Source organism: Globicephala melas, chromosome 14 (genome assembly GCF_963455315.2).
Source record: "Globicephala melas chromosome 14, mGloMel1.2, whole genome shotgun sequence".
In the NCBI taxonomy this organism is placed as follows: Eukaryota; Metazoa; Chordata; class Mammalia; order Artiodactyla; family Delphinidae; genus Globicephala; species Globicephala melas.
The window spans coordinates 9,612,785-9,636,124 of record NC_083327.1 but is presented as its reverse complement, the minus strand read 5'-3'; the positions used below and the strand labels follow the sequence as shown (position 1 = coordinate 9,636,124).

The following is a 23,340-nucleotide window of genomic DNA, read 5'->3' as shown; positions in this document are numbered from 1 at the left end:
CGATTTGTACTTGATTTAAGGAAGTGAATTAAGGAAGTGAAGTTCAGGAGAGTTAGGGGTGGGCAGTGGGGGCCAGAGTGAGTCCCCCCTCCTGCCTGCACACTCGGGGCTGGCGCTCCTCCACTCCCGGCCTCACCCTAGGGTGTCTCGGTTGATGCTGCTCTGTTTCCGGAGGGGGCTGTCCAGGGTTTCTCCGGATGCGCAGGTCTTGCAGCACCGACACGCCTGTGGTCTCCAGTAGCCGCAGCTGGAGGGCCGGCCACACTCGCAAGTCTCCATTCTGTTCTCCATTTTCCAGTGTGTTCTGTGGGTTCACTATGATTTCCAGCCCCAGAGGAAGCCAGGCCTGCAGCACTCTCCTGGAATCCAGCCTGTAATGTTGTTTGTCAAGCTGCCATTTACAGCTTGGCAATTTTTTCTCTACTTTGCAGAAGTATGATGTGTCTTTTCACCTTAATCGTGACCCCTGATATAGGCCTGCATGGGGAACAGGGACCCCCACATTCCAACCCAATATTCAATATCTGAGCATGAGGTAGGCCTGCAGGGGAACAGGGCCCCCCATATTCCAACCCAATATTCAATATCTGAGCATGGGGTAGGCCTGCAGGGGAACAGGGACCCCCATATTCCAACCCAGTATTTGACATCTGAGGGTGATGCACAGGCCTGCACAGGAACAGGGGGCCACCCATCACTTCCAGCTTTGCCTTTATATAGTTCCAACCCCAAATTCCCTATATAAGCATGATCAGTAGTACCTATATTGAAAATAGATTTTGGTAATCTTATCCATAGTTTTCATGAGAAATCAATGACTTGAGGTAGGTTTATTCTCTCTGTCCATATATGTTAAAGTGGGAATTAAAATGTCAAACTAACCCATTTTTCTTTCGTCTCCTAATTTCATAACTTATTCTCTATAAACGCATGATTTCAAGGCTTTTCATTTTTTTCTGTGTCAGAGCCTGTAGACAGGAATGTGCTCTAGATCTGCTTCCAGGGCAGGACAGTGCCTTACTCATACCTGGGGCTCCAGTCCCCGGCACAGGGGCTGGAAGGTAGGAGGCACTTCACATAAATTGAGTTAAAACTGCAGCGAATTAAGGTCTGGAGCCCGGGGAATTAGGAGAGGGGGGAATGACATTGACTGCCCCCTGAGGGCTGCACCAGTGACTCCCTACTCCGGTCCATTCTAAGTCAGGCACTGCATTGGGGCTTAATTTTAGTGCCATATCTGTGATACTGTGAACATTTCAATACTAATGCTGTGCAATTAAACCACTGGCCGTCTTGCCGTCTTCTTTCATCAAATTTCTTGCTAATTTGCCATCAGCTCCCACTGTTCGAAGTGCTGTTGCTGAGTCAGCTTTGGATCCTGTGCTCCAGGGCTATACAGTCCGAGCCATGCCTCGCTTTCCTCCGCCCCCTCTGGCTTCCTCTCCCTCCATCATCCTGGTCCTCTGGCCCTTCCGAGGCTTTTACCCTGCATGCTCCATCTGCCTGGTACGTTCTTTCCTCTAATCGCTGCACGGCGGTTTGCCCCACCTCACTGAAGTCTCTGCTAGGAGCTACGCTATCCGGTGGACCTCTCTGAACACACGATGGAAACACCCAGTTATCTATTCCTTTTTCCTGTTTTACTTTTTTTTTTTTTTTTTTTTTTTTTTTTTGCGGTACGCGGGCCTCTCACCGTTGTGGCCTCTTCCGTTGCGGAGCACAGGCTCTGGACGCGCAGGCTCAGTGGCCATGGCTCACGGGCCCAGCCGCTCCGCAGCATGTGGGATCTTCCCAGACCGGGGCACAAACCTGCGTCCCCTGCATCGGCAGGCGGACTCCCAACTACTGCGCCACCAGGGAAGCCCCTTCCTGCTTTACTTTTATTTTTAACACTTGACTGGTTCATTTGTTTACTCTATGTCTTCCCAACACAAATGTGCATTCCACCACGACAGAGTTTTGCCTGCTTTGCTCATTGCCGTATCCTCAGCTTCCCCCCAAAAGCCTCACGGACACTGGGAGCCACCAAAATGCTGTGGAGTAAATGAAGAAGGGAGGAGATTCACCGTCAAGCGGCTGCTGCTGAGGGAAGCCAAGGGAAGAGCCAGTTCATTCCAGGCAGAAGCAGGTGTCTGAGCAGGTTTCAAACGGTGGAAGTTACTTAAACCTGGAAAGGTGGTAAGGGAAGGGCGTTCTTCCTTCTGCTGCAACCCCTCTTGGACTCTATCATTTTCTAGCAACCCTCTACCACCACCTTGTCGCTCTCTTTCCCTCTCGGCTGAATATGCCTTTGTGGCGTCAAAGGGCACAGTGGGTCAGCGTCAGTGTGGGCCTGGCTGAGGGCTGCTCATCATGTCCTGACACAGAACCGTGCAGAGCGGTTCTGTGACACACACTGGACCACCTGGTGAGACACCGGTGCTCACGTCAGAAGTGCGGAAGTTCTTCGCTTCCTTACTTGTGGATAGAGACATGGTCTTGTTCAGGCATAATTCCATTATCTTCAACTTGAACAACTCTTCCCTCTGAATCTGAAGTACTTTTCACAGAGCAACTCCCCTACTATATTATTATCCCTCGGTTAAGATTCAGTGTAGGTGCAAACTGCTCCTGCATCTTCTTTTCAGTCATCAGCAGATTGATGAGGGTCGTTAGCCTCCATGAATCATTTTAAAGTTTATTTGCATTAGCCTTGATGAAAGACAAGCAAAGGAAAATAACGGCAGTTTTCAGTGTTGGTTGGGATATTATGAGCGCTTTCTGCAGGAAATTACAGGGGTGTGATGAAGAGACAGGAGCACTGCTCATTCCTCAGTTCTGATCACTTCACATCTCCTACCCATGGAAGACTGAAGACCCTCGAACGGAACCTTGTCCTGACATTCTGTTATCCTGTCTTACGATGTTCATGCCAGAGCTTTAAACGTAAAGATCTCATGTAACCTTCTACATCAAATCCATATAATTTTATGCGCAAGCCTTTCTACTTTGCAAGGATGGGTAAATGTGTCTGTGGCTGATTCCCCACTCTGCCAATACTGACAGATGGGAAATGGTTAACAACCTGTCTAATTCTTCAATACCGTGTGACATAATAGGTAGTGTACAGCAATTAAAAAAACAACAACAACACAAAACCCCGTGTGTAAGCACATTAGAAAAAGAAAACAAACATGGAACACATATTAATTATGTAGTTATTAGCTTTTCAGGGGGGACTCTACACTTAACAAAAGAATGCACTACAGATTTTCGTTAAATAGCAAGCTACACTAGTGCACTGAAGATATAATTACATCTGCCTAAGTTGGATTTGTACACATTTCAGGAACTGATTCATTGTGCACAGAAACAGCAAACCCATGTTTGCTTTGCTACACGAAGCAAAACCAGCAAATATGCATAAACTCTATTCAGAAGGTGCCAAACAGCTAAGATGTTTGGGAAAACCTGGATCTCTGACCATGTGTTTGAGTCTCGTCCAGATGTTTAGCACAATCCACTTGTGGTTGGGAGCCCTTCTAACACAGCAGGGCAGGGGAGCAAACACGCTGCGATACTCTCTTCTTGCTAAAACTGATAACGACATTCCTTTTATTTCTTGTGGGCGGGCAATTTTAGAAATGACCACCTTCAGTGAAAATTTTGCAAATGCTATACATCATTTTCATTAAGAGGAGAAGTCATCAGGTGAAGATTTGTCACTGGAAATACGTACAAATCATCATGTTGGACAATCTACATTTAAAGGCCAAAATGAATACTTTAAAATTAATCTGGAAGACAAGAAGATATCCAATACAAAGGAAATGCACTCCAAAACAGCACTGCTGTTAAGAAGGTGGGATATGAAATGCAGAAACATACAACCTCAGGCTCATGAAATCAAAACAAACCAAAACAAAACTTTCCACAATAGTTTAACTGGAGCTAGGAGCGCTCCCTTCACCAGCACGGTGCTCAGCTCACCTGCACAAAGCAAGCTGGGACTGTTTACCCCACAGATCGGGCTGTTGATTGTTTACAAAATCAGATTTGGAATTTTTTTTTTTGCAGGGGCGGGTACGCGGGCCTCTCACTGTTGTGGCCTCTCCCGCTGCGGAGCACAGGCTCTGGACGCGCAGGCTCAGCGGCCATGGCTCACGGGCCCAGCCGCTCCGGCGGCATGTGGGATCTTCCCGGACCGGGGCACGAACTCGTGTCCCCTGCATCGGCAGGCGGATTCCCAACCACTGCGCCACCAGGGAAGGCCTGGAATTGTTGATACAAAGAACTGCTAGTGGTGTGAAGGGATACACCCATTTGTGATAACTTTGTAGATGGACTCTGTAAGAAAAAAGAAACTAACAATCGGGGCTTCCCTGGTGGCGCAGTGGTTGAGTGTCCGCCTGCCGATGCAGGGGACACGGGTTCGTGCCCCGGTCCGGGAGGATCCCACATGCCGTGGAGCGGCTGGGCCCGTGAGCCATGGCCGCTAAGCCTGTGCGTCTGGAGCCTGTGCTCCGCAACGGGAGAGGCCACAACGGTGAGAGGCCCGCGTACCGAAAAAAAAAGAAACTAACAATCTAAATGAGAGGGTCGCGGGCATCACTTGGCATATACAGAACCACAAGGAAGCCTCAGCCGGCAGAGCTTCCCTGAGCCCTGGAAACACACTGGGGAGACCCATCGGTCTCCACTGAGGCACAGGAGGGTGCGAGGCGGCAGCCAGGCCTGGGACGCAGCCTGGCTCTTGTACAACGTGGTTCGGTAAAATGGGAGGAATAATACTTACATAGCAAGGTTTTTTTGGTTTCTTTTGTTTTAATAAGAAATCAAGGAGTTATGGTTTTCTCAGGGTATATGCCCAGTAGTGGGATTGCTGGGTCATATGGTACTTCTATTTGTAGCTTTTTAAGGAACCTCCATACTGTTCTCCACAGTGGTTGTATCAATTTACATTCCCACCAACAGTGTAAGAGGGTTCCCTTTTCTCCACACCCTCTTCAGCATTTATTGTTTCTAGATTTTTTGATGATGGCCATTCTGACTGGTGTGAGATGATATCTCATTGTAGTTTTGATTTGCATTTCTCTAATGATTAGTGATGTTGAGCATTCTTTCATGTGTTTGTTGGCACAGACTTACTAGAGAATGGACTTGAGGCTATGGGGAGGGGGAAGGGTAAACAGTGACAAAGCGATAAAGAGGCATGGACATATATACACTACCAAACGTAAGGTAGATAGCTAGTGGGAAGCAGCCGCATAGCACAGGGAGATCAGCTCCGTGCTTTGTGACCGCCTGGAGGGGTGGGATAGGGAGGGTGGGAGGGAGGGAGACGCAAGCGGGAAGAGATATGGGAACATATGTATATATATAACTGATTCATTTTGTTGTGAAGCTGAAACTAACATACCATTGTAAAGCAATTATACTCCAATAAAGATGTTTAAAAAAAAAAAAAAGAAATCAAGGAGTCTGATACGTGAAAGGTACTTAAAAAAATGCTAGTTCCCTTACAGTTCTGAAGAATTTACAAAACCTAGGAAATCAACACCAGCTTTTCACTGTCCCTGGCACTTGGGCACACGGCTTTGCATTGTCCTCTCGAGTTCATAAATTCTGTGCCCAGAGTGAGCTGAGCAAGCCGCTCTGTTAGATCCTGGGCTATCCCTCAGCAGGGCTCCACCCAGCCAGCTGACACTGAGGGAAGAGCTTTGAAAGCCATGAGCATGGTCATCAGATGCATTTACCAGAAAACTACAAGAGTAGAAATCTGTTTCCTTATTCACCCAACATAAGAGGTTATTGTGCACATGAGCCATGCACTGAATGCGTGCCAATGAGTCACTTCTGGTTAGATGGACACGCCTGTGTGAAGAGCTGCCGTAATTTACAGTGTTTGTGGTGAGATACTTGTTTTCTATTACAAAAGTACGATATGATCTCAAATGCAGCCTTTTCAAATACCCCCGGTTCACTGCCCTTGTGCCCCCATTAGGTTCCACTGTATATGGAAGAGCCAGTGACTGTAATATTTGATGCATTCTCTGTGCTGAGCCCAGGGCTAAGCACTGGGATTTAATCCTCACAACTTTATGAAGTAGCAGATATTACTACCCACTTTTAACAGATGAGAAAACCAAGACACAGAGAAGTGGTTTCCTGAACTCACTAGCAGGGGGAGTGCAGTTCTGGATGAGAACGATGAGAGTCTCCCCTTGGGGTGGGGGACAGAAAGCGGAGGACTCCGTGGGGACCCCAGGAAGTGAGGAGGCACCTGCCCCTAACATGCTGGTGCGCTCAAGGAAACAAGTGGAAAGCGCGAGTGTCAAGGAGGTGAGTACCCTGGAAGCTTGTCCAGGGGCTGGTCTGCCTAAAGGCGCTCCCTGTCGGAAGCGTGGGTGTCTTCTACTTGCCAGAAACAGAATGAGTTAGAATGTGGGAATATCTTTTAAAATGTTTAAAAAAAACCCCAAATGGACAGACTTATGAAAACATATGCAACTGTGATATGTGATTTACACATAAGTCTTCAAAATTTACACCTGTGCTGTATTTGTGACCAAAAGTGACTTTACTGTAAATTGCTGCAGACATTTAAAAGCCATTCCTATTACTATTGGATGGCAATTCTTTAGATATGCTTCATCTTGGGAACTAAAGACAATGAGGGTCAGAATTGTGTTCTATGTATTCTGTTTGGTTAAATTCAGAGGATAGACAGACTTTGAAATCAGATTAACTGTTTCAAAAACACATGGTAAAAGAATAAATACAACAGTCCCTAAATAATTAAGATTTCTCTTGGCTTTTTCCAGTATTCTACAACTGATTGAACTTTTATAATTAACTATATGAACTGATAGTGAAAAGAATTAAAATACACATGCTTTTCCAGTTTATTACTAAATAAGAAAAAGAAAAAAAACAAAGGCTATACTTGATCTTTTTTTGTCCAAATAAAACACAACAGTCTTTGGAGAAAACACTGATGAAAAGAGTAACATCAGTAAAACCTTAGACCCGCAACACAGTCCAAATATTTTTAGGTAGGTTTTAAGATTACACTTTGGTTTAAAACATACACCTCGACAATTTATCACTATAGCACAAAAATAGGAGGATACGCAAACTCTCCCCCTACAGAAAGCCATGTAGCAACGGCTTTCAGAGACCATCCATCTGCAGCACTTACTACACTGCTTAATACAAAGGCCTCACTTGCATAAAAGGACTGGTTTCTACTTTGCTAAATCTAAAGGCATTCAAGACGAGGGATACTCCTACATTGTTGGTAGGAATGTAAATTGGTACTGCCAATTTATGGAGGTTCCTTAAAAAACTAAAAATAGAGCTACCATATGATCCAGCAATCCCACTCCTAGGCATATATCCGGAGAAAACTCTATTTTGAAAAGACACATGCACCCAATGTTCACAGCAGCACTATACACAATAGCCAAGACATGGAAGCAACCTAAATGTCCATCAACAGATGAATGGATAAAGAAGATGTGGTACATATATACAATGGGATATTACTCAGCCATAAAAAAGAATGAAATAATGCCATTAGCAGCAACATGGATGGACCTAGAGATTATCATATTAAGTGAAGTAAACCAGAAAAAGACAAGAAACATATGATAGCACTTATATGTGAAATCTAAGAAATGATACAAATGAACTTATTTACAAAACAGAAACAAACTCACAGACACAGAAAAACAAACTGATGGTTACCAACGGGGAAGGAGGGGTGAGGGATAAATTAGGAGTTTGAGATTAACCCATACATACTACTATATATAAAATAGATAAACAACAAGGTCCTACTGTATAGCACAGGGAACTATACTCAATATCCTATAATAAACCATAATGAAAAAGTATATACATATATATATATCTCTGAATCATTTTGCTGCACACCTGAAACTAACACAACATTGCAAATCAACTATACTTCAATTAAAAAAATATACAAATAAATATCAAAATTATTATGTTGAGTAAAAGAAGCCAAACACAAGACTATCTCTATGATATCTAATTCTTTCACTCAACATAATGATGTACATAATTATCATATATATGACATATATGAAATATATATGATATATACAGTGGTACTTTTGTTTCAGTAGCCCTAAGAAACTAATACACATGACAATATGTGTTTCTCAAAACTCATGAAACTATACACTTAAAATGGATGATGCTTGTTCTATGTAAATTGTATCTCAATAGACCTGATTAAAAACAAGGGCATTAGAGGAAAAAAAAAGACTGAGGGGTAAAAGAAGACTTACAGATGGCCAACAGGTATATGAAAAGAACTCAACATCACTAATCATCAGGGAAACGCAAATCAGCACCACAATAAGATATCACCTCACACCTGTTAGAATGGCTATTATTAAAAAGTGAGAGAGAAGTGTTGGCCAGAATGTGAAGAAAAGGGAACCCTCCCAAACTGTTCGTGGGAATGTAAATTGGTGCAGCCACTATGGAGAACAGTATGGAGGTTCCTCAAAATATAAAAAATAAAACTACCATATGATCCTGCGATCCCACTCCTGGGCAAACATCCCTAGAAAACTATAATTCGAAAAGCTGCACGCATGCTGATGTTCACAGCAGCACTATTTACAGTAGATAAGACATGGAGACAATCTAAGCATCCACTGACAGATGAAGGGGTAAAGAAGATGTGATGTGATATATATATCACACACACATTGGAATAATATTCAGCCATAAAAAGAACAAAATCTAGCCATTTGTGACAACATGGATGGCTCTTGAGGGCATTATGTTTAGTGAAATAAGTGAGACAGCGAAAGACAAATACTGTATGATTTCACTTATGTGGGACCCCTGAACTCGCAGAAACACAGTAGATTGGTGGTTGTGCAGGTGTGGGTGGAGGAAATGGGTGAAGGTGGTCAAAGTGTACAAGCTCCCAGTTATAAGACAAATGAGTTCTGAGGATCTAATGTGCAGCATGGTGCCTATAGCTAACAGTACTGAACCGACCACTTGACCATTTTGCTAAAAGAGTAGATCTTAGGAGTTCTCACCACACACACGCACACACACCACACACACATGCGCACACACACACCACACACACAATGGCAACCATGTAGGTGATGAACTGTTAACTAACTTCACTGTGGTAGTCATTTTGCAATACGTATGTATATAAAATTGTCACGTTACACACTTTAAATTTCACAATATCGTATGTCAATTATATCTCAATAAAGATGGCAAAATAAAAAAGATGAGCGATGTGTAAAACGTCTACATTTTTATCTGCTCACATGCACTCTAGTTACTGAACTCTGGTCAGTTGTCCACTGCTCAGGAAGTTTTAAAAATCATGATATTAACCAGCTTTTGGCTTTTGAATAATGTGAGTTTCTCTGGATTATTTAGAAACTCATTAGCAGTGACTGAATTTATATTTCAGAGATTTGGAGGATGTAAACCTCATATTTTGGATTCTTGACCTGGTTATAAAAGAAACCTTTTTACAAGATTCTTAATGCTTGATTTACTCATAATATATACCATTGGTCATGCAGTAAATCCAGTTTTTCATGCTCCCAGGTCTAAAAATCAGATTTATATTTTCGATCTAAAATTCCTAGCTGTAGTTCTGTATATGTACCCCAAAGCCAGCTCTGCCTTAGACCTTGGCTCAGACCATTTGTTGTTATCAAAGGGGTGCAAGAGGCTAAAAGCCCACTTGCTACCCGAATGGAACCTTGTAAATGGAACAAATCCCCAGTGGGCTCTTCGGTCTATCTGTTTTCTATCTTGGGTTTCAACAGAGTAACCTTGACATTAGCAATATACCGCTGAGCAAGATTTGTATGGAGAGGAATTGGGACAGATTTGTTCCAGGTTCAAAAGTGATTTCTCCCTGTCACAGGGAAGAGACTTGATGAAGTCTTGGCACTCTAAGCACAAACCAGCCTCTGCGAGCACAGAGGAAAGAGCAGCTGCCCAGGTTGTACGGGCTCATATCCTTCACTTCCCACCTTCAAGGTAAGAATACTTTTCTTGTATTAAATGCTCGCTGCTGTGCATAACCAATTTCTATTTATTAAGGCACATGGCCATCTTACCCCACCCACTCGTTCTCTCTTTTCCTCTCTAGTCAAGCAGGTTTTATGGAAAAAAGTGAGTTGTTCCAATTTATAGTTCATTCAGACAGTCCTGAGACTGTCAAGTTTGATTTTTGGGACCGAGTGAGTGGGTCAAAATGGATGTAAATGAACCAAACTTTCAATCAGATGTGATTTGAGTATACAGCGCTATAGTTCAGTTGTAATAGAAAGTATAAGAGTTTAAAAGGCCCAGAATAACTCAGACTAAAATATCTTGGGGTATTTTTCCATTTTAAAATGAACTGAGCAATTCTCTGTGGTTGAGGATTGACAGCATAATGGAAACAGAGCAAACTGCAGAACTTCTCACCAGGTAACTTCATTAGCAGCAAAATTCATAATGCAGTCTGCTGGCTGAAAAGAGCATGAAGCCTTCTGTTTTCTTAGGAGGTGCCTGCCATATGCTCATGGTTCTTGGCCGACTATACATAGTTACTGCTAAATTGTGGTTATTGGAAAACACTCTCTACCCTGTAACTTTTAGCAATATCGTAAGAGACCTCAGAGATGCTGATTCTTCTTGTAATTTATTACCATAGAGAAACATAATTAAACCTGCTTCCAAGTATTGCCTTCTACTTACGATGCAACTATAACACATGATACTGCTAAGTAATAGCAATCTAGAATATTTCTATGTATTCTTGGGGATTGACTAAAGGTTAAAACGGCAGGCAAATGTTTCAGTGACCTTTGAAACTTTTACACTTCACAGAAACTCTCTTTTTTCTAGAGATAACTTTTCGTGGGACAAAATGCATTGCATAAATATTATAGACAATTCTTGTATTATGTAAACTTTATGTACATTTTTGTTCATATGTTTCACTTACCAGAATCAAGAGGCAACTCGAGGCCAACTTTGTGTGCTCGGGGATGGTGGAAAACACTGACAAAATCAAGCAACCAAAGACAAGGAGAAAACTGTAAAACAACAGAAAAAGAGAAATTTGATGAGAAACTTGCCTTAGCATGACAGACTTAAGTTCTTATTTCTAATGGCTAAAGCACCAGATCCATTTGAATTGGCACTGATTAAATCATAACAGCCCTAAAAGGGACTAGCCATTTTGAATATCAAAATACAATGTGATGTCCAGTGCAAATGGGGCTCCTTTGCAACTTTACTGATGAGAAGGATGAACGTGTGTGTGCATGTGTATGTATGCGTGTGTGTGTTGCGAGCTGTACTTAAATGTCCACAGCTAAGAATCTGCAAATTTCCTATAAAGGGCTTTCCCAAGCAGGGGTCCTGAAAGGCCCAGATGTGTTTTGTTCTCCTGTTCGGGACCATAAGTGGTAGCTGCTCTCCTGTCAAAGGAGCAGACTCATGCCCCCGTTCGGCAGCTTTGGTGAACTGTCAAGGGTTCTAAGTGCTTACTAAGCCACTGGCTCCTTTTCAGAGTCTAATGTTGTTCCTGGTTTCTCATCTGCCATTTCTTTATAGTAATAATAAGAATAGAAAATGACTTCCTCTGCTACCCATGTGCTTTCCATTCCCTTCCGGTCAAACCCCTAGAGAAATGCCCCCAGCCCTACTTGTGCTGCAGTGACAGAGAGCATTTTCTACTACTCCATCTACAGACATTTTTATTTCTAGAAATACGGAACTTCTGGAGTCCGGTGGGGGGGGGCGTGGAGCCGAGTTCCCAAAGTAAATGTCTAATAAAAAGGGCAGGCTCAGTTTTAAAGTTGAAGTTACTTATCCTGGAATTCAAAAAAAAAAAAAAAAACCCAATATCTGAGCTATTTTCCCTAAAAGTCACATTTCTTACTTTTACTCACATCGTACCCATCTCACCTCTTACTCCACAATCTCCTGTAAAACATCAGCTCTGTGTTCTTTAGTACAGCTGGCCTCTGCCTCCTCTTGACCTGCCCTGATGAATCTGCACGTCTTTCTACCACCAAGGGCTGATAGCCAGGGATTGGTGACTTATGGCCTGGGGACAAATCTGGCCAATAAAGTGGGTTTTTTTTTTTTTTTTTTTCCGGTACGCGGGCCTCTCACCGTTGTGGCCTCTCGCATTGCGGAGCATAGGCTCCGGACGCGCAGGCTCATTGGCCATGGCTCACGGGCCCAGCCGCTCCGCGGCATGTGGGATCTTCCCGGACCGGGGCACGAACCCGCGTCCCCTGCATCGGCAGGCGGACTCTCAACCACTGCGCCACCAGGGAAGCCCAAGGCCAATAAAGTTTTATTGGCACACAGCCACACCCATTCACCCGTGTATTCCCTATGGCTGCACTCACACAAGAACTGCAGAACTGAGACTTGTGTTCTAAGCACAAGACTGAAATATTTACTCTCTGGCCTTTAGAGGAAAGTTTGCTGACTCCTGATTGATACCATGTATTCCTTATTTCTTTATATCTATTTCAGCACAGAACCCAAAGTGGGTATGCTGATAATTACTCACATTCGGAGGTTTCGTATAAGCGAGATACTGAGCTAAGCCCCTTTCACATGCACTATCCACATTATCCTCTCAAATGTATGCAGTAGAAATCTCATTGTTCCCATTTTGCAGATATGGAAACTGAGAATTAAGAACATATTGTGACTCATCCCTGGCTGCTTGGCACGAAGAGGGGTTCAAGCACTGTTGTCCTTGAGTTGCCACATGGTGTCGCTGAGGAGCACAGAGGAGGATGGCAGTGATGTTCTTGGCTCAGCAAGACTTCTGGGGGTACTTCTCTATCTCTTCCAACTGAGAGGGAGGTAGTTATTCTGAACAGCAGAAGCCTTCAGGAGGAAGGACTCTACTAGGGAGAAAACCTGGTACGTGAGTTAATAACAACTCATCATACTTTTGTCTCATGTACCTGATGATTCAGGATTGTTTGGACTATATTTTAAATTGGCCCTAGCAGACTGGGAATTGTAAACTAGACATCAAATTCCAGCGCACCTACAGACCCCCGAACTACTCACGAGAAAGTGAAATCCAGGGATCACTGAGGGAGTTTGGAGGATGACGTGGCATTAAGTAAAGAGTGACAGATGTTTGCCTCCAGTGAGGGGCTGTTATCTGCAGATGCCTCCTGAGTCCAGGTTCAGCAGAAAACATTCAGAGAAGCAAGCAGGGGATGACTCAGTCACTAAGACACCTTCTTCCAAGGGCATCCCAACGGCAGCCTCATGATCTCCGTGTTTGTTCAAAACAGACCTACAGGGGCTTCCCTGGTGGCACAGTGATTGAGAGTCTGCCTGCTAACGTAGGGGACACGGGTTCAAGCCCTAGTCTGGGAGGATCCCACATGCCGTGGAGCAACTGGGCCCGTGAGCCACAACTACTGAGCCTGCACGTCTGGAGCCTGTGCTCCGCAACAAGAGAGGCTGCGATGGTGAGAGGCCTGTGCACCGCGATGAAGAGTGGCCCCTGCTCGCCACAATTGGAGAAAGCCCTCGCACAGAAACGAAGACCCAACACAGCCCTAAATAAATAAATAAATTAAAAAAAAGTAAATCCTATTTAAAAACAAAAAGCAAAAACAAAATAACCCAAAAAGACCTACATCACGAGCCCTTTTGCTAGTGGCTTCTTCATTAACAGCTGGGTGTTGCTTAATCTTTTCCCTTCATGTCACTACTTTGCCCATTTTCTTCCTTGAGCTGATCTTACCCTCCCCTTTCTGGTAAGAGTAGTTTCTGTGCTAGAATTCTGTTATTTCTATGAGGACCCACCTGACTACAGCAAGCCAAATATCTGCACTGCCCTGGCTGCCTGAGGGGCTTTGATGAACAAATACATTCATTAATGAATTCCTTCCTTTCCTCAACCATTCATCCACTTGTCCAATCAGCAAATATTGATTAAGCATATAATACCAGGCTGAGCCACAGGGATATAACAATAAATAAGATTTTCTTTTCTTGCCTTCTCAGAGTTCAGGATCTGTTGAGGCATACAGGGTAGTAAACAGATGTAAAAAGAAAATTAAAGTTCTGCGTGATGATTCCAAGGACAGGGAAGGTACAGGGGACGCCAGGAGCACACAAGAGGGGAGGGATTAGGCAGGACTGGTTACTTCGCTTGTGGAGTTGAGTGCAAAGTGAAAACGTGAGGGCCCTTTGTTTAAAAAGTATTATGAATTTCAAGATGGTGACAGCAGAGCATGACACCAAGTGTGGCACCTTTCAAAGTTCTGGGTTCCATAGGACTGCACAGGTGGAATGTCCACGAAGCCCAACTTGGGGTTTGGGAAGACTTCCTGAAGCACGTATGGACCAAAATGAGCCCTGAAGGCCCAGGAGGAGTTGGTCAGCACAACGGCTGGGTGGCTGGGGAGAAGGACACTCTAGGCCATTCACCCGTGTGGGTGAAGGCCAGGTGCAAGTACAGTGTCACCAAAATTCATTAAGTAATCAACAGGGTAGAGTGAGTGAACACCTGCTAGCTAGCTTATCCTCTGGTGGTTCATGAAAAACGTAAGGCAGGTCATTCCTGTAAGTTCATTTTTTGCATAGGAATCATCTTGGTTCCACTGAAAACATGTCCGCAAAAGATGTCATGCCAAGCACAACCGAGGGATGAGCGTAAATCAAAGCAGCCCCTACCTGTAAGGAACCAGTGCCGTGTGTGAGGTGAACACACAGGGTCATCACAAAGGGTAGAGACAGACGTGCTAGGAGAAATGCCCCAGTGCCTGAAAGTGGGGAGGGGTTCTCTCCAGTTGGGAATTATGGAAGCACATCAAGACAATCTCCAAATATGGGTGTTGCTGGAGCTGGTCTTTGAAGGAACGGTTGGGTTTCAACAAGAGAAGTTTCTGGAGAAACACATTCCAGAAAGAGGGTATCACAGGAGAAAGGCAACACGGCAGAATATGAATGAGATAAAGTATTTGCTCCCTGTTTCATGGAACAAAAAGTTATCGAGCTTAACTGTAGCACAGGATGAGACAGGTGGCTGAATTGGGAGTCTGGGGCCATGGTGGGTAAGTCAGGGTCTGTCCTTAGTTCAGGAGACAGTGGGAACCACTGAACATTTTTGAACAGGAAGCTAATGTCATCAGAGTTGCTCTGCGGGAAAATAAGTCGGCAGGCATGTGTGTTAGGATGTCTCTTGAGTACCTGAGAAGCAGGGTTGGGAGTGATGGTGACCAGGTTACGTTGTGAACTCACTGGCAGAAATGAGGGTAGGACAGAGAGGCAGACTGGATGCTGTGAACACAGGAGCTTCCTGACTTGGTAACTCTTGGGCTCAGCGGTAGAGGCTGGGAAGGGAGGGGGTGCTGAGAAGTCTGAGGTGTCTGTCCATAGTTATTGGTGATGCTCTTAACAAGTCAGGAGAGGAAAAGTCAGGAGAGTGAGGAGGAAAAACCTATTTTGAGGAGAAGAGGACAAATCCAGTCTTGGACACCCACGTGGAATTGTGCGTCTGAAACTTGGGCGCACAGTCTGGCTGGAATATGGAAGTGCTTTTCTCCTGGAGGAAGTGAATGTGTAGACCGAACATAGAAGAAAGTGCAGACGGAGCACAGAAGGTTTGGGTAAGTGGCACAAAGGATATCTGGGGACATTTCCTCATCTTGGAGAGTGACACCATGGAGAAGGACGGACTCACGCTGCTGTGAAGTGGCTCTTGGTGGCCCTGTCAGAGACAGACTCCCTGGCTGGAGAAGCACTTGGCTGACAGCGTCATCTCTGAGGGGACAGCCTGCACCGCTGGGTCTGAGTGTGGCTCTGCTGATCTCCCTGCTCCTGAGGGGCCCACACCTGTGTGCATGCTCTCAATGCCCCCTCTCCACCTGTCTGTGGGCTGAACAGAAGTGGGAGCAGAGGCAACAATCACTGGACAAGGGGTGTCTTAATCCAGGGCCCACGGGCCTCCAAGAGGTCTGCGGATAGAATTTTGAGGGACTGTGAAAGTGGATCGGGAAAAATTACGTCTTTGTCACGAACCATGGCAAAAACCACGATGGCGTCAGCAGGACGCATGACTCTGTCACTCTGAGAAATCACCGATATTTTCATATACCATTTTACAGCTGTAGATGAAACAGTTTGTTTCATCTTAAATATTGATTTTGCCACATCACTGTTGCAAGATTATGGTAGTTCTTAGACCCACTGCTGGGAGTTGTTTTTTTAACGCATTAATAAAGAAGCACATGTATTACTATATCAGAAACTTTTAAAATATTTTAACAATAGCATTTCAATATAATTTTTTTCTTTTGTAATCTCCTGTATTTTATGCATTTAAAAACATTATGCAGAGGAATGGTTCACAGGCTTTACTAGACTGATGATGGGTCCATTGCTCACAAAAAATTAGAAGCCTGTGGTGGGAGATATCTGAGGAGGCCAGGGGCTGGGAGCTGCAAAATGGCCCATTTGGTGGAGGTCACCAACTTAGGTAAGGTTTTTTTTTTTTTTTTTTTTCCGATCCTAGAGCATTTTAGATATTTATTTCCGTATATTTAATCCTAATTGTTTATCTTCCCCCTAGAGGTAGGTTTTAAAATAATTTTGAAAAAATATGAATATTCTTTCTTTTATACATTAATCCTGAGATATCATAAAATCTATATTCCTGCAAAATTATTCTGTAACAGCTACTGGCTTTTATTTTGCCTGAAGCAATCATTTATATTTCATTTCTGAGGAAATTCACTTTGATGTAGACCTTTCGTCCTTTAGAAAGCAGAGATTATTCTAAGAGGAGAAGAAGGGCATTTATGATGCAAAATACTATCAGTTCAAAACCTTCTATGTTTATTCCAGAAAACTACCATCAGGGCTTCCCTGGTGGCGCAGTGGTTGACAGTCCGCCTGCCGATGCAGGGTACACTGGTTCGTGCCCCGGTCCGGGAAGATCCCACATGCCGCGGAGCGGCTGGGCCCGTGAGCCATGGCCGCTGAGCCTGCGCGTCCGGAGCCTGTGCTCCGCAACAGGAGAGGCCACAACGGTGAGAGGCCCGCGTACCGCAAAAACAAACAAACAAACAAAACTACCATCAGCTTTTGTGGGCTAATTAAGAACCAATTTGCCAGATTTACTTTGGTAGAAAGCTCTACTTGGAAATATCATGGGGGCTTGTGCAACAGATGATGTCCATGACTTGGGAAGCCAAGGTCATGCTTCGAGCAGGGGTTCATTTTGCAAGAATTAAAGTGATATGAAAATAAAGCAAGTTACGCAACGTCATTCTCACACACACACACGCACCCCGCCCTGCAGGGGCCACTGTGAACTATGCCGTGGAGAAGGGAGACGCAGGGCTGATGCCGCCCGTGGGCTCTCAGCGAGCTGAGCTCAGCTGGCAGGCAGACTCACAGCACAGGCTTTGTGGGCTGCCGTAACCACACAGTCCCACGTAGAAGGTGCTCTTGGCGAGTCTTTTGGGGGACAATGCGCTTTCCATGTGTAACTGTCCACGGGAGTCAACTGGTCGGAAAACTCTGGGGGAGGGGAGATCTCAAATGTCTTAAATGGATTGGAATCATGGGATTAAAATAAAGAAGACTAACAGGAAGTAGATAGGAAGTTTTTAAAGAAAACAACTCTTCAGAAATAACTTCGCAAGGAAATTCAACCCCAGCTCTGACTTCTCATACATTTTTCAGTATTGCTTTGATAGAGTGTGTATTTTTTTGTTTTTGTTTTTTGTTTTTGGCTGAGCCTGTGGCTTGCGGGATCTTGGTTCCCCAACCAGGGATTGAACCCGGGCCCTTGGCAGTGAAAGCGCACAGTCCTAACCACTGGACCACCAGAGAAATCTTAATAGAGTGCATATTTGAGGCAAGACCTCACAGGTGCATTGTGAATGATGACCCACAGACGACCCACCGGCTGCCCCCGCACTTGCCTGAGGACATGCTCCCTAAGAAATCAAAACCTCACCACAAGAGAAATGGCTGGAGACCATTTTTTTTCTTCCAGCATCCTAAATTTGCCTTTATTTCTAAACTTGGCACTTTGCAAAATGTCCTTTCTGCATAATTTTTCCATAAAAGGGCATTTTGCACATGAAATCTATCCACCGCATGCCCTAGCTTCCACTGCAAAGCAGCAAAAATTAAATACATTTTTGGTGTCTTTAAAGGTGAGCTGGAATATTTGATTAAAAACACTGCACAATATTGCTTTTCAGGTGCAATGAGCCCTACACATTAATAAAGACCCTGAGAAATAAATACTAGCACCGTAACCTCTGTGAAGTTGCAAAACTAGGTCATCAGCTAAGAGTTTCAAAAAGAGAAACGCTGCCTTTTACACCTGTGTGGGGTGAAAAGGAGATCAGAGGATCCAGAAAAGGGCGGTTTCTGCTTGCACGGCGAGTTTCCACAGACGGCCAGGCTGATGCCAGCGAGTGAAAACAAGAAAGAGACCCAGAGCGGTACAAGAGCCCCCCTCAGAGCGGAAGCAACGGGCCTGCTTCTCACCCAGGAGCAGGAATCCCAGTGGCGAGAAGGGATCTGACTGTGCTCCCTCTCGAGCCAGAGGCTGTTGTAAAGACGTCTCTGGTGGACGACTGTGCAGGCCCAGCTCCTGAGCCCCCGGCACTTAGAGAAGCACAGGCCTGTGACAGACACTCCTGCTGGAGCCAGGTGTCCTGCTCCAGGGCCCCTCCTCACCTCACCCTCCTCTCCAGGATCTGGACCCCGAGGACGCGCCCCTCCCTCCATGCTTGTTCTGCAGACACTGTAGGCGGCTTTACCACGACTCCCCGTCAGCCCTCAGATCACACACACCCCGCGTGTGAAGCAGCGCCCATGTCTGTCTCCTAGTCACTGCTGTTTAAAAGCACATCCCGTTCATTCCCGCATCCCTCAAGTTTGACTCAGGCCCATCATTATCCTCCAGTCTCAGCAAAAGATGGAGCATTTAGTCATCAGCATGAAATATCTGCACTCTCAGTTCTTGCCAGGGAGTCCAAATCCAAACTTTCCACTGCCCAGCTATCAGCAAAAGTCTGCTTTCAAAAAAGACTGTCTTGAAGATACGCACTTGCTCATTTTCCTGTATTTTTCCTGCCACGTCACAGGGCATGGAGCAAACGTGGCCACTGACAACCTGTGTACTCGGACCTCATTACCTTGATTGCTCATAGAACTATTTTCACGAAACTATGTTTGCTTTTTTGCTGTTTTCTTGAGGAGTAAAAAGCCTTTAATCAATTTACTATATTTTAAGAGTTCCTCTGTACTTCACCTTGTATTTGTTCAATGAGGTATCAGGTAAGAAATTTCTCAGGATTTTATCACAAGAAACATCTTCTTGCAAAATGATGGGCAAACTGTTGGCCATTTTTAATGATTTTATGTTGCTGGGTCCAGATTTATTATGTTATAAGGCATCAAAGTGTTTGTGGATGAAACTGAAAAACTTTTATGGATAAACGTTAATAAATCTTAAAAAATGTAATAGATCCTAAATGACTAAAGAGAGGAAAATATTCTGAGTGTCAAAAAAAAGAGTAAAGTAGGGCACCTTGGACTTTGTATATTGATAATCTCAATCACAACTCCTAGAAATATCCCAGATAGAATATAAGCAAATGAATTTTAATAAATTCAAGAGAACAGCTATGATTACCAGAAAGCAACACAGGCTCACCAACAGTAAGAAACACTAAGCTGTGCTTATTTCCTGTTTTGATTGGTTTCCCAGCTTGCTATATCGGGGCATAGAGTATAGATAAAAAGTCTTGATTTCAGCAAAGCACTGGTAAGTGGTTTATAATATCCTTGAAGAAAAGAAGTGGAAATTCAGGCAGGACAGACGCTACAACTCTTGGGAGGACATGTACCTGGTGAGAGGTCTGGAGAGCTGAGCCACGGGGTTTGTAAGAAAACTCTGAACACTTGTGTCTTGAACACAGGTGAAATCCTATGATCCATCAAGCCAAAGCACTATCCGTTGCTTCTGGGAAAAATGATGGTGTTTTACTTTATGGAGGCAGCGATCTTTTAACATAGCTGTCTCCTTGCCTTGGCTGCTAGGAAGCTCGGCAGTGAATTTGTGACTCGTTTATAACAGTGCAGATCCCTCTGTTAGCAGCCTCAAGTCCTTTCTGAATGATACAGGGTATCTGGGGTATACCTGATGAAGGCCTGATTTTGTCTGTAACTCCTCTTTCCTTGAAGTAGGAGTATTAATGCAGCCTAAAGTTGCACTCTTTTAAAGAAGCAAATGACACCATTGGGTCAAATTTAACAATGTAAACTAAACCTAAACTTCTCTCACTTAAGTTTCTGAAAACCTGTTTACATTTGTTGCTTTTACATTTTATGATGTTAATCTTGATTCATTTATTCCTAGCATGAACTACCAACTCCCTACTCCAAGAGTCCCCAGATGTTCTGTGCTTGTCTTCAGAGGCAACAGAACACTATTTCCTAAAGGGCCCGAGGTCTGCAATTCAGAAACCCACCAGTCAGGTCCTTGACTCAGCAAGCTGTTTCTGTGTCCTTTCCAGGAAACACCACTGAGACTGAAAACCAGTGTATATGGTTCAGAGACAACAAGTTTAAAATAAAAAACAAAACCAGTTTTCCTACTGTCCTATGGTCAATGTATGCAACAGGAGAGCTTTCTATTTGATATTTTATATCTTTGTTACCCTGTTATATTTTCCTCTGAGCAAACAGCGTCATCTGGGATTCTTATTTGCTTGTTTATTTTGGTCTCTTCTGTTAGAATGTAAGCTCCATGAGGACAGGAACAGATTATTTCTCGTTTGCCACTTTGTTACCAGTAACCAGAATCAGGCCTTGTACTAGCAAATTCATTTATTCATGTAACATGTATTACTCAGGGCCTGCCACGTACCAGGCACTGTTCTTGGTGCTGAAGGCATAGTAGTGAACAAGACAGACAAAAATCTGTGCCTTACATTCTAGTAGGAGAGTTGGGACATAAGCAATGTAAATAAATAAAATGTATACAACGTTACAGAGAGATAACTGCTAAATAAAGGACAGGATGCAGACATTCAGGGATTTGAAAGTTTGGACAGAGTGTCCGGGAAGGTCTTACTAAGAAGGTGACATCTGTTGAATTTTGAATTGCAGAAGTGAAATCCCATGACCTATCAAGCCAAAGCAATGGTGCATTTGGGATTCAGCTGGCACAGGCTTTCCCGGCTCTGCTCCCTAAAGCACTGCTTTTAGCATGCCAATTCCCTGTTTTAAAAGTTATGGTTCCTTTCTTTTGCTGTCACATCCAAACTCCTTGGCCTGGGTTTTAAGATCCCCACCGGAACATTAATTCTTCCATTCTCCCAGAGAGACCCTCCGGGCAGCCCCATCTGCTCTATTTTCTGCACAATACCATGTGTGACATGATAACGGGATATAATAATGGAACTTCACCCTTCCATGTGCTGCTCCTCTGAGCCAGTAAGTCATATGGCAGCTGGTACCCACACTCCTGCTTTCTGGCCCATCCAGCCCCCTGTCCACATACCTCACTGCCTCTCCCCTAGAGCTGTTTTAAAGACTAAATGAGGCAGCATCAAACTCAGAATTTGCGTTTTAACATAACAAATAAGTATATAAATACCAAATTGAGTTAAAAATGCCAACTGAGCATCACACTGACACATAATTGCTACATAATTTCTACAAGTTTTAACAAGGATAAAATCATGAAAGAATTAAAGTGACTTATAATCTAAAACCTCTGCTTATAAAGCAGGACATCTGAAAATGTAAAACATGGGACAGTGCCCAGCAGGGTCTGAGGTGCTCACGTAACTTCATGGTGTGTCTAGGCAAACCCACGTGAACGACAACGTGGTAAGACAGTTGGGTTGGAAGGTGTGACCACGTTCCCCAGGCTGACTAGTTGCAGTGCATTCCCGACCCACAGCAGCCTTGGTCTGCTGGACCTCAGCGTCCAGTCCCTTGCTACTCCAGCTTCTGGAAAGGACTCGAGGCTGCTCTGAATTAATAGGTGGCAGCACCGAGAAGCTGCCGGGCTGCAGTCTGTACGTGGAAAGGAGTCTCGGTTGAAGTGACCAGGCAGAGACTCACCCTTAAAATGAGCACTAAGGACTGCTGACCAAGGCTGCCTTGCTGATCAACAGGCCACATGCAGTTCCCGGACTGAGAAAGGGGCCCCAGCCGAAAAGCGTGCTAACCACAGCCATGAATGAAATAAAAGCTGTCTGCAAAGGCTGAGGAAGAGACAACATTGTACAATCTATGTGAATGTTCCTTTTAAAGGCATCTTTTCAAGAGGTAATTTTGGTGCTGACACCATGAAAAATAATCCAGTCTAATAGTTTTGATAATATGAACCCATGTGGATTAAGTTTTCCATGCTTTGTTTCAAAAGGTCTGTTTATTCAAGAAAGTGAGCTATGGCAAAGGTTGAAAACATATGTTAAAAGACGTTTGACAATAGTTGTCTGGCCTGAATGATTTTTCCATAAAAGATGGTCAATTTATTAGGCAAATAATAACTTAATCATTGCTAGTTTCTATGAATATATGATAATAACCATTACATTATCTGAAAATGAATAACAGAAATTCTGAAGTAATTTATTTAAATAGTTTTATTGGAAGAAAAGTAAAAGGGGATAAAAGTAGGCTTAAAGTTTTAAGCAAAAAGCTATTTGAAAGTCCTATATTTGGTAATAAAAAATCAATTATGAATTTGTTTCATAAGTGGACCCATATGATCCACTTACTTTAAAAATAGGTTTTCCTTAAAAGGTTTCCTGAGAGCAGTCGCACTACATGGGAAATCTCGGTGCAGCTCTTTGTTACACATATGCCAGGAGGACCCATCACTTCTCGTGAAATGAGACTTTTAAGTCTCACAGAATAAAAACTTTCAACCCAATGGAGTCAAGTTATGCTATGGGGGCTATGGAGTGGGTAACTGCTACTGATTTTCTCTATTTGGCCAACAGAAATAAAGTAGTAAAGTGACTAAAACAGCAGAAAACAAAATCTTTGCAAGTAAAGTACTCTTGGCAGTAGACTTTATGATGTGGTACAACATCAGAAAAAAATAAACCCAGAAAACAGATGTCTCCAGATAGTAATAACCATAAACTCGGAAACTACTACACATGTAAGTACCTGCCCAAGGGATAAAAGGAAGATGCATGGTTCTTTTGGGGACTGACCTACAATGGCACTTGTTGCTCTTGGTGACCTGAGCTGAATGGAAGCTGAAAGCCGGCATCACACTGAGTGGAGCCACTG

The 23,340-nt window shown here is 43.9% G+C and overlaps 1 protein-coding gene across 1 annotated transcript in view; it reads right to left on the bottom strand.

Annotated features, from left to right (window-relative positions):
* The window catches only part of KCNQ5 (potassium voltage-gated channel subfamily Q member 5), a 579,817-nt gene that overhangs the window by 191,310 nt on the left and 365,167 nt on the right, over positions 1-23,340 (bottom strand). The window contains exon 2 of the mRNA XM_060283602.1: positions 11,000-11,090. Coding sequence (XP_060139585.1) covers positions 11,000-11,090 — 91 coding nt within the window. The remainder of the gene's footprint in view (positions 1-10,999; positions 11,091-23,340) is intronic.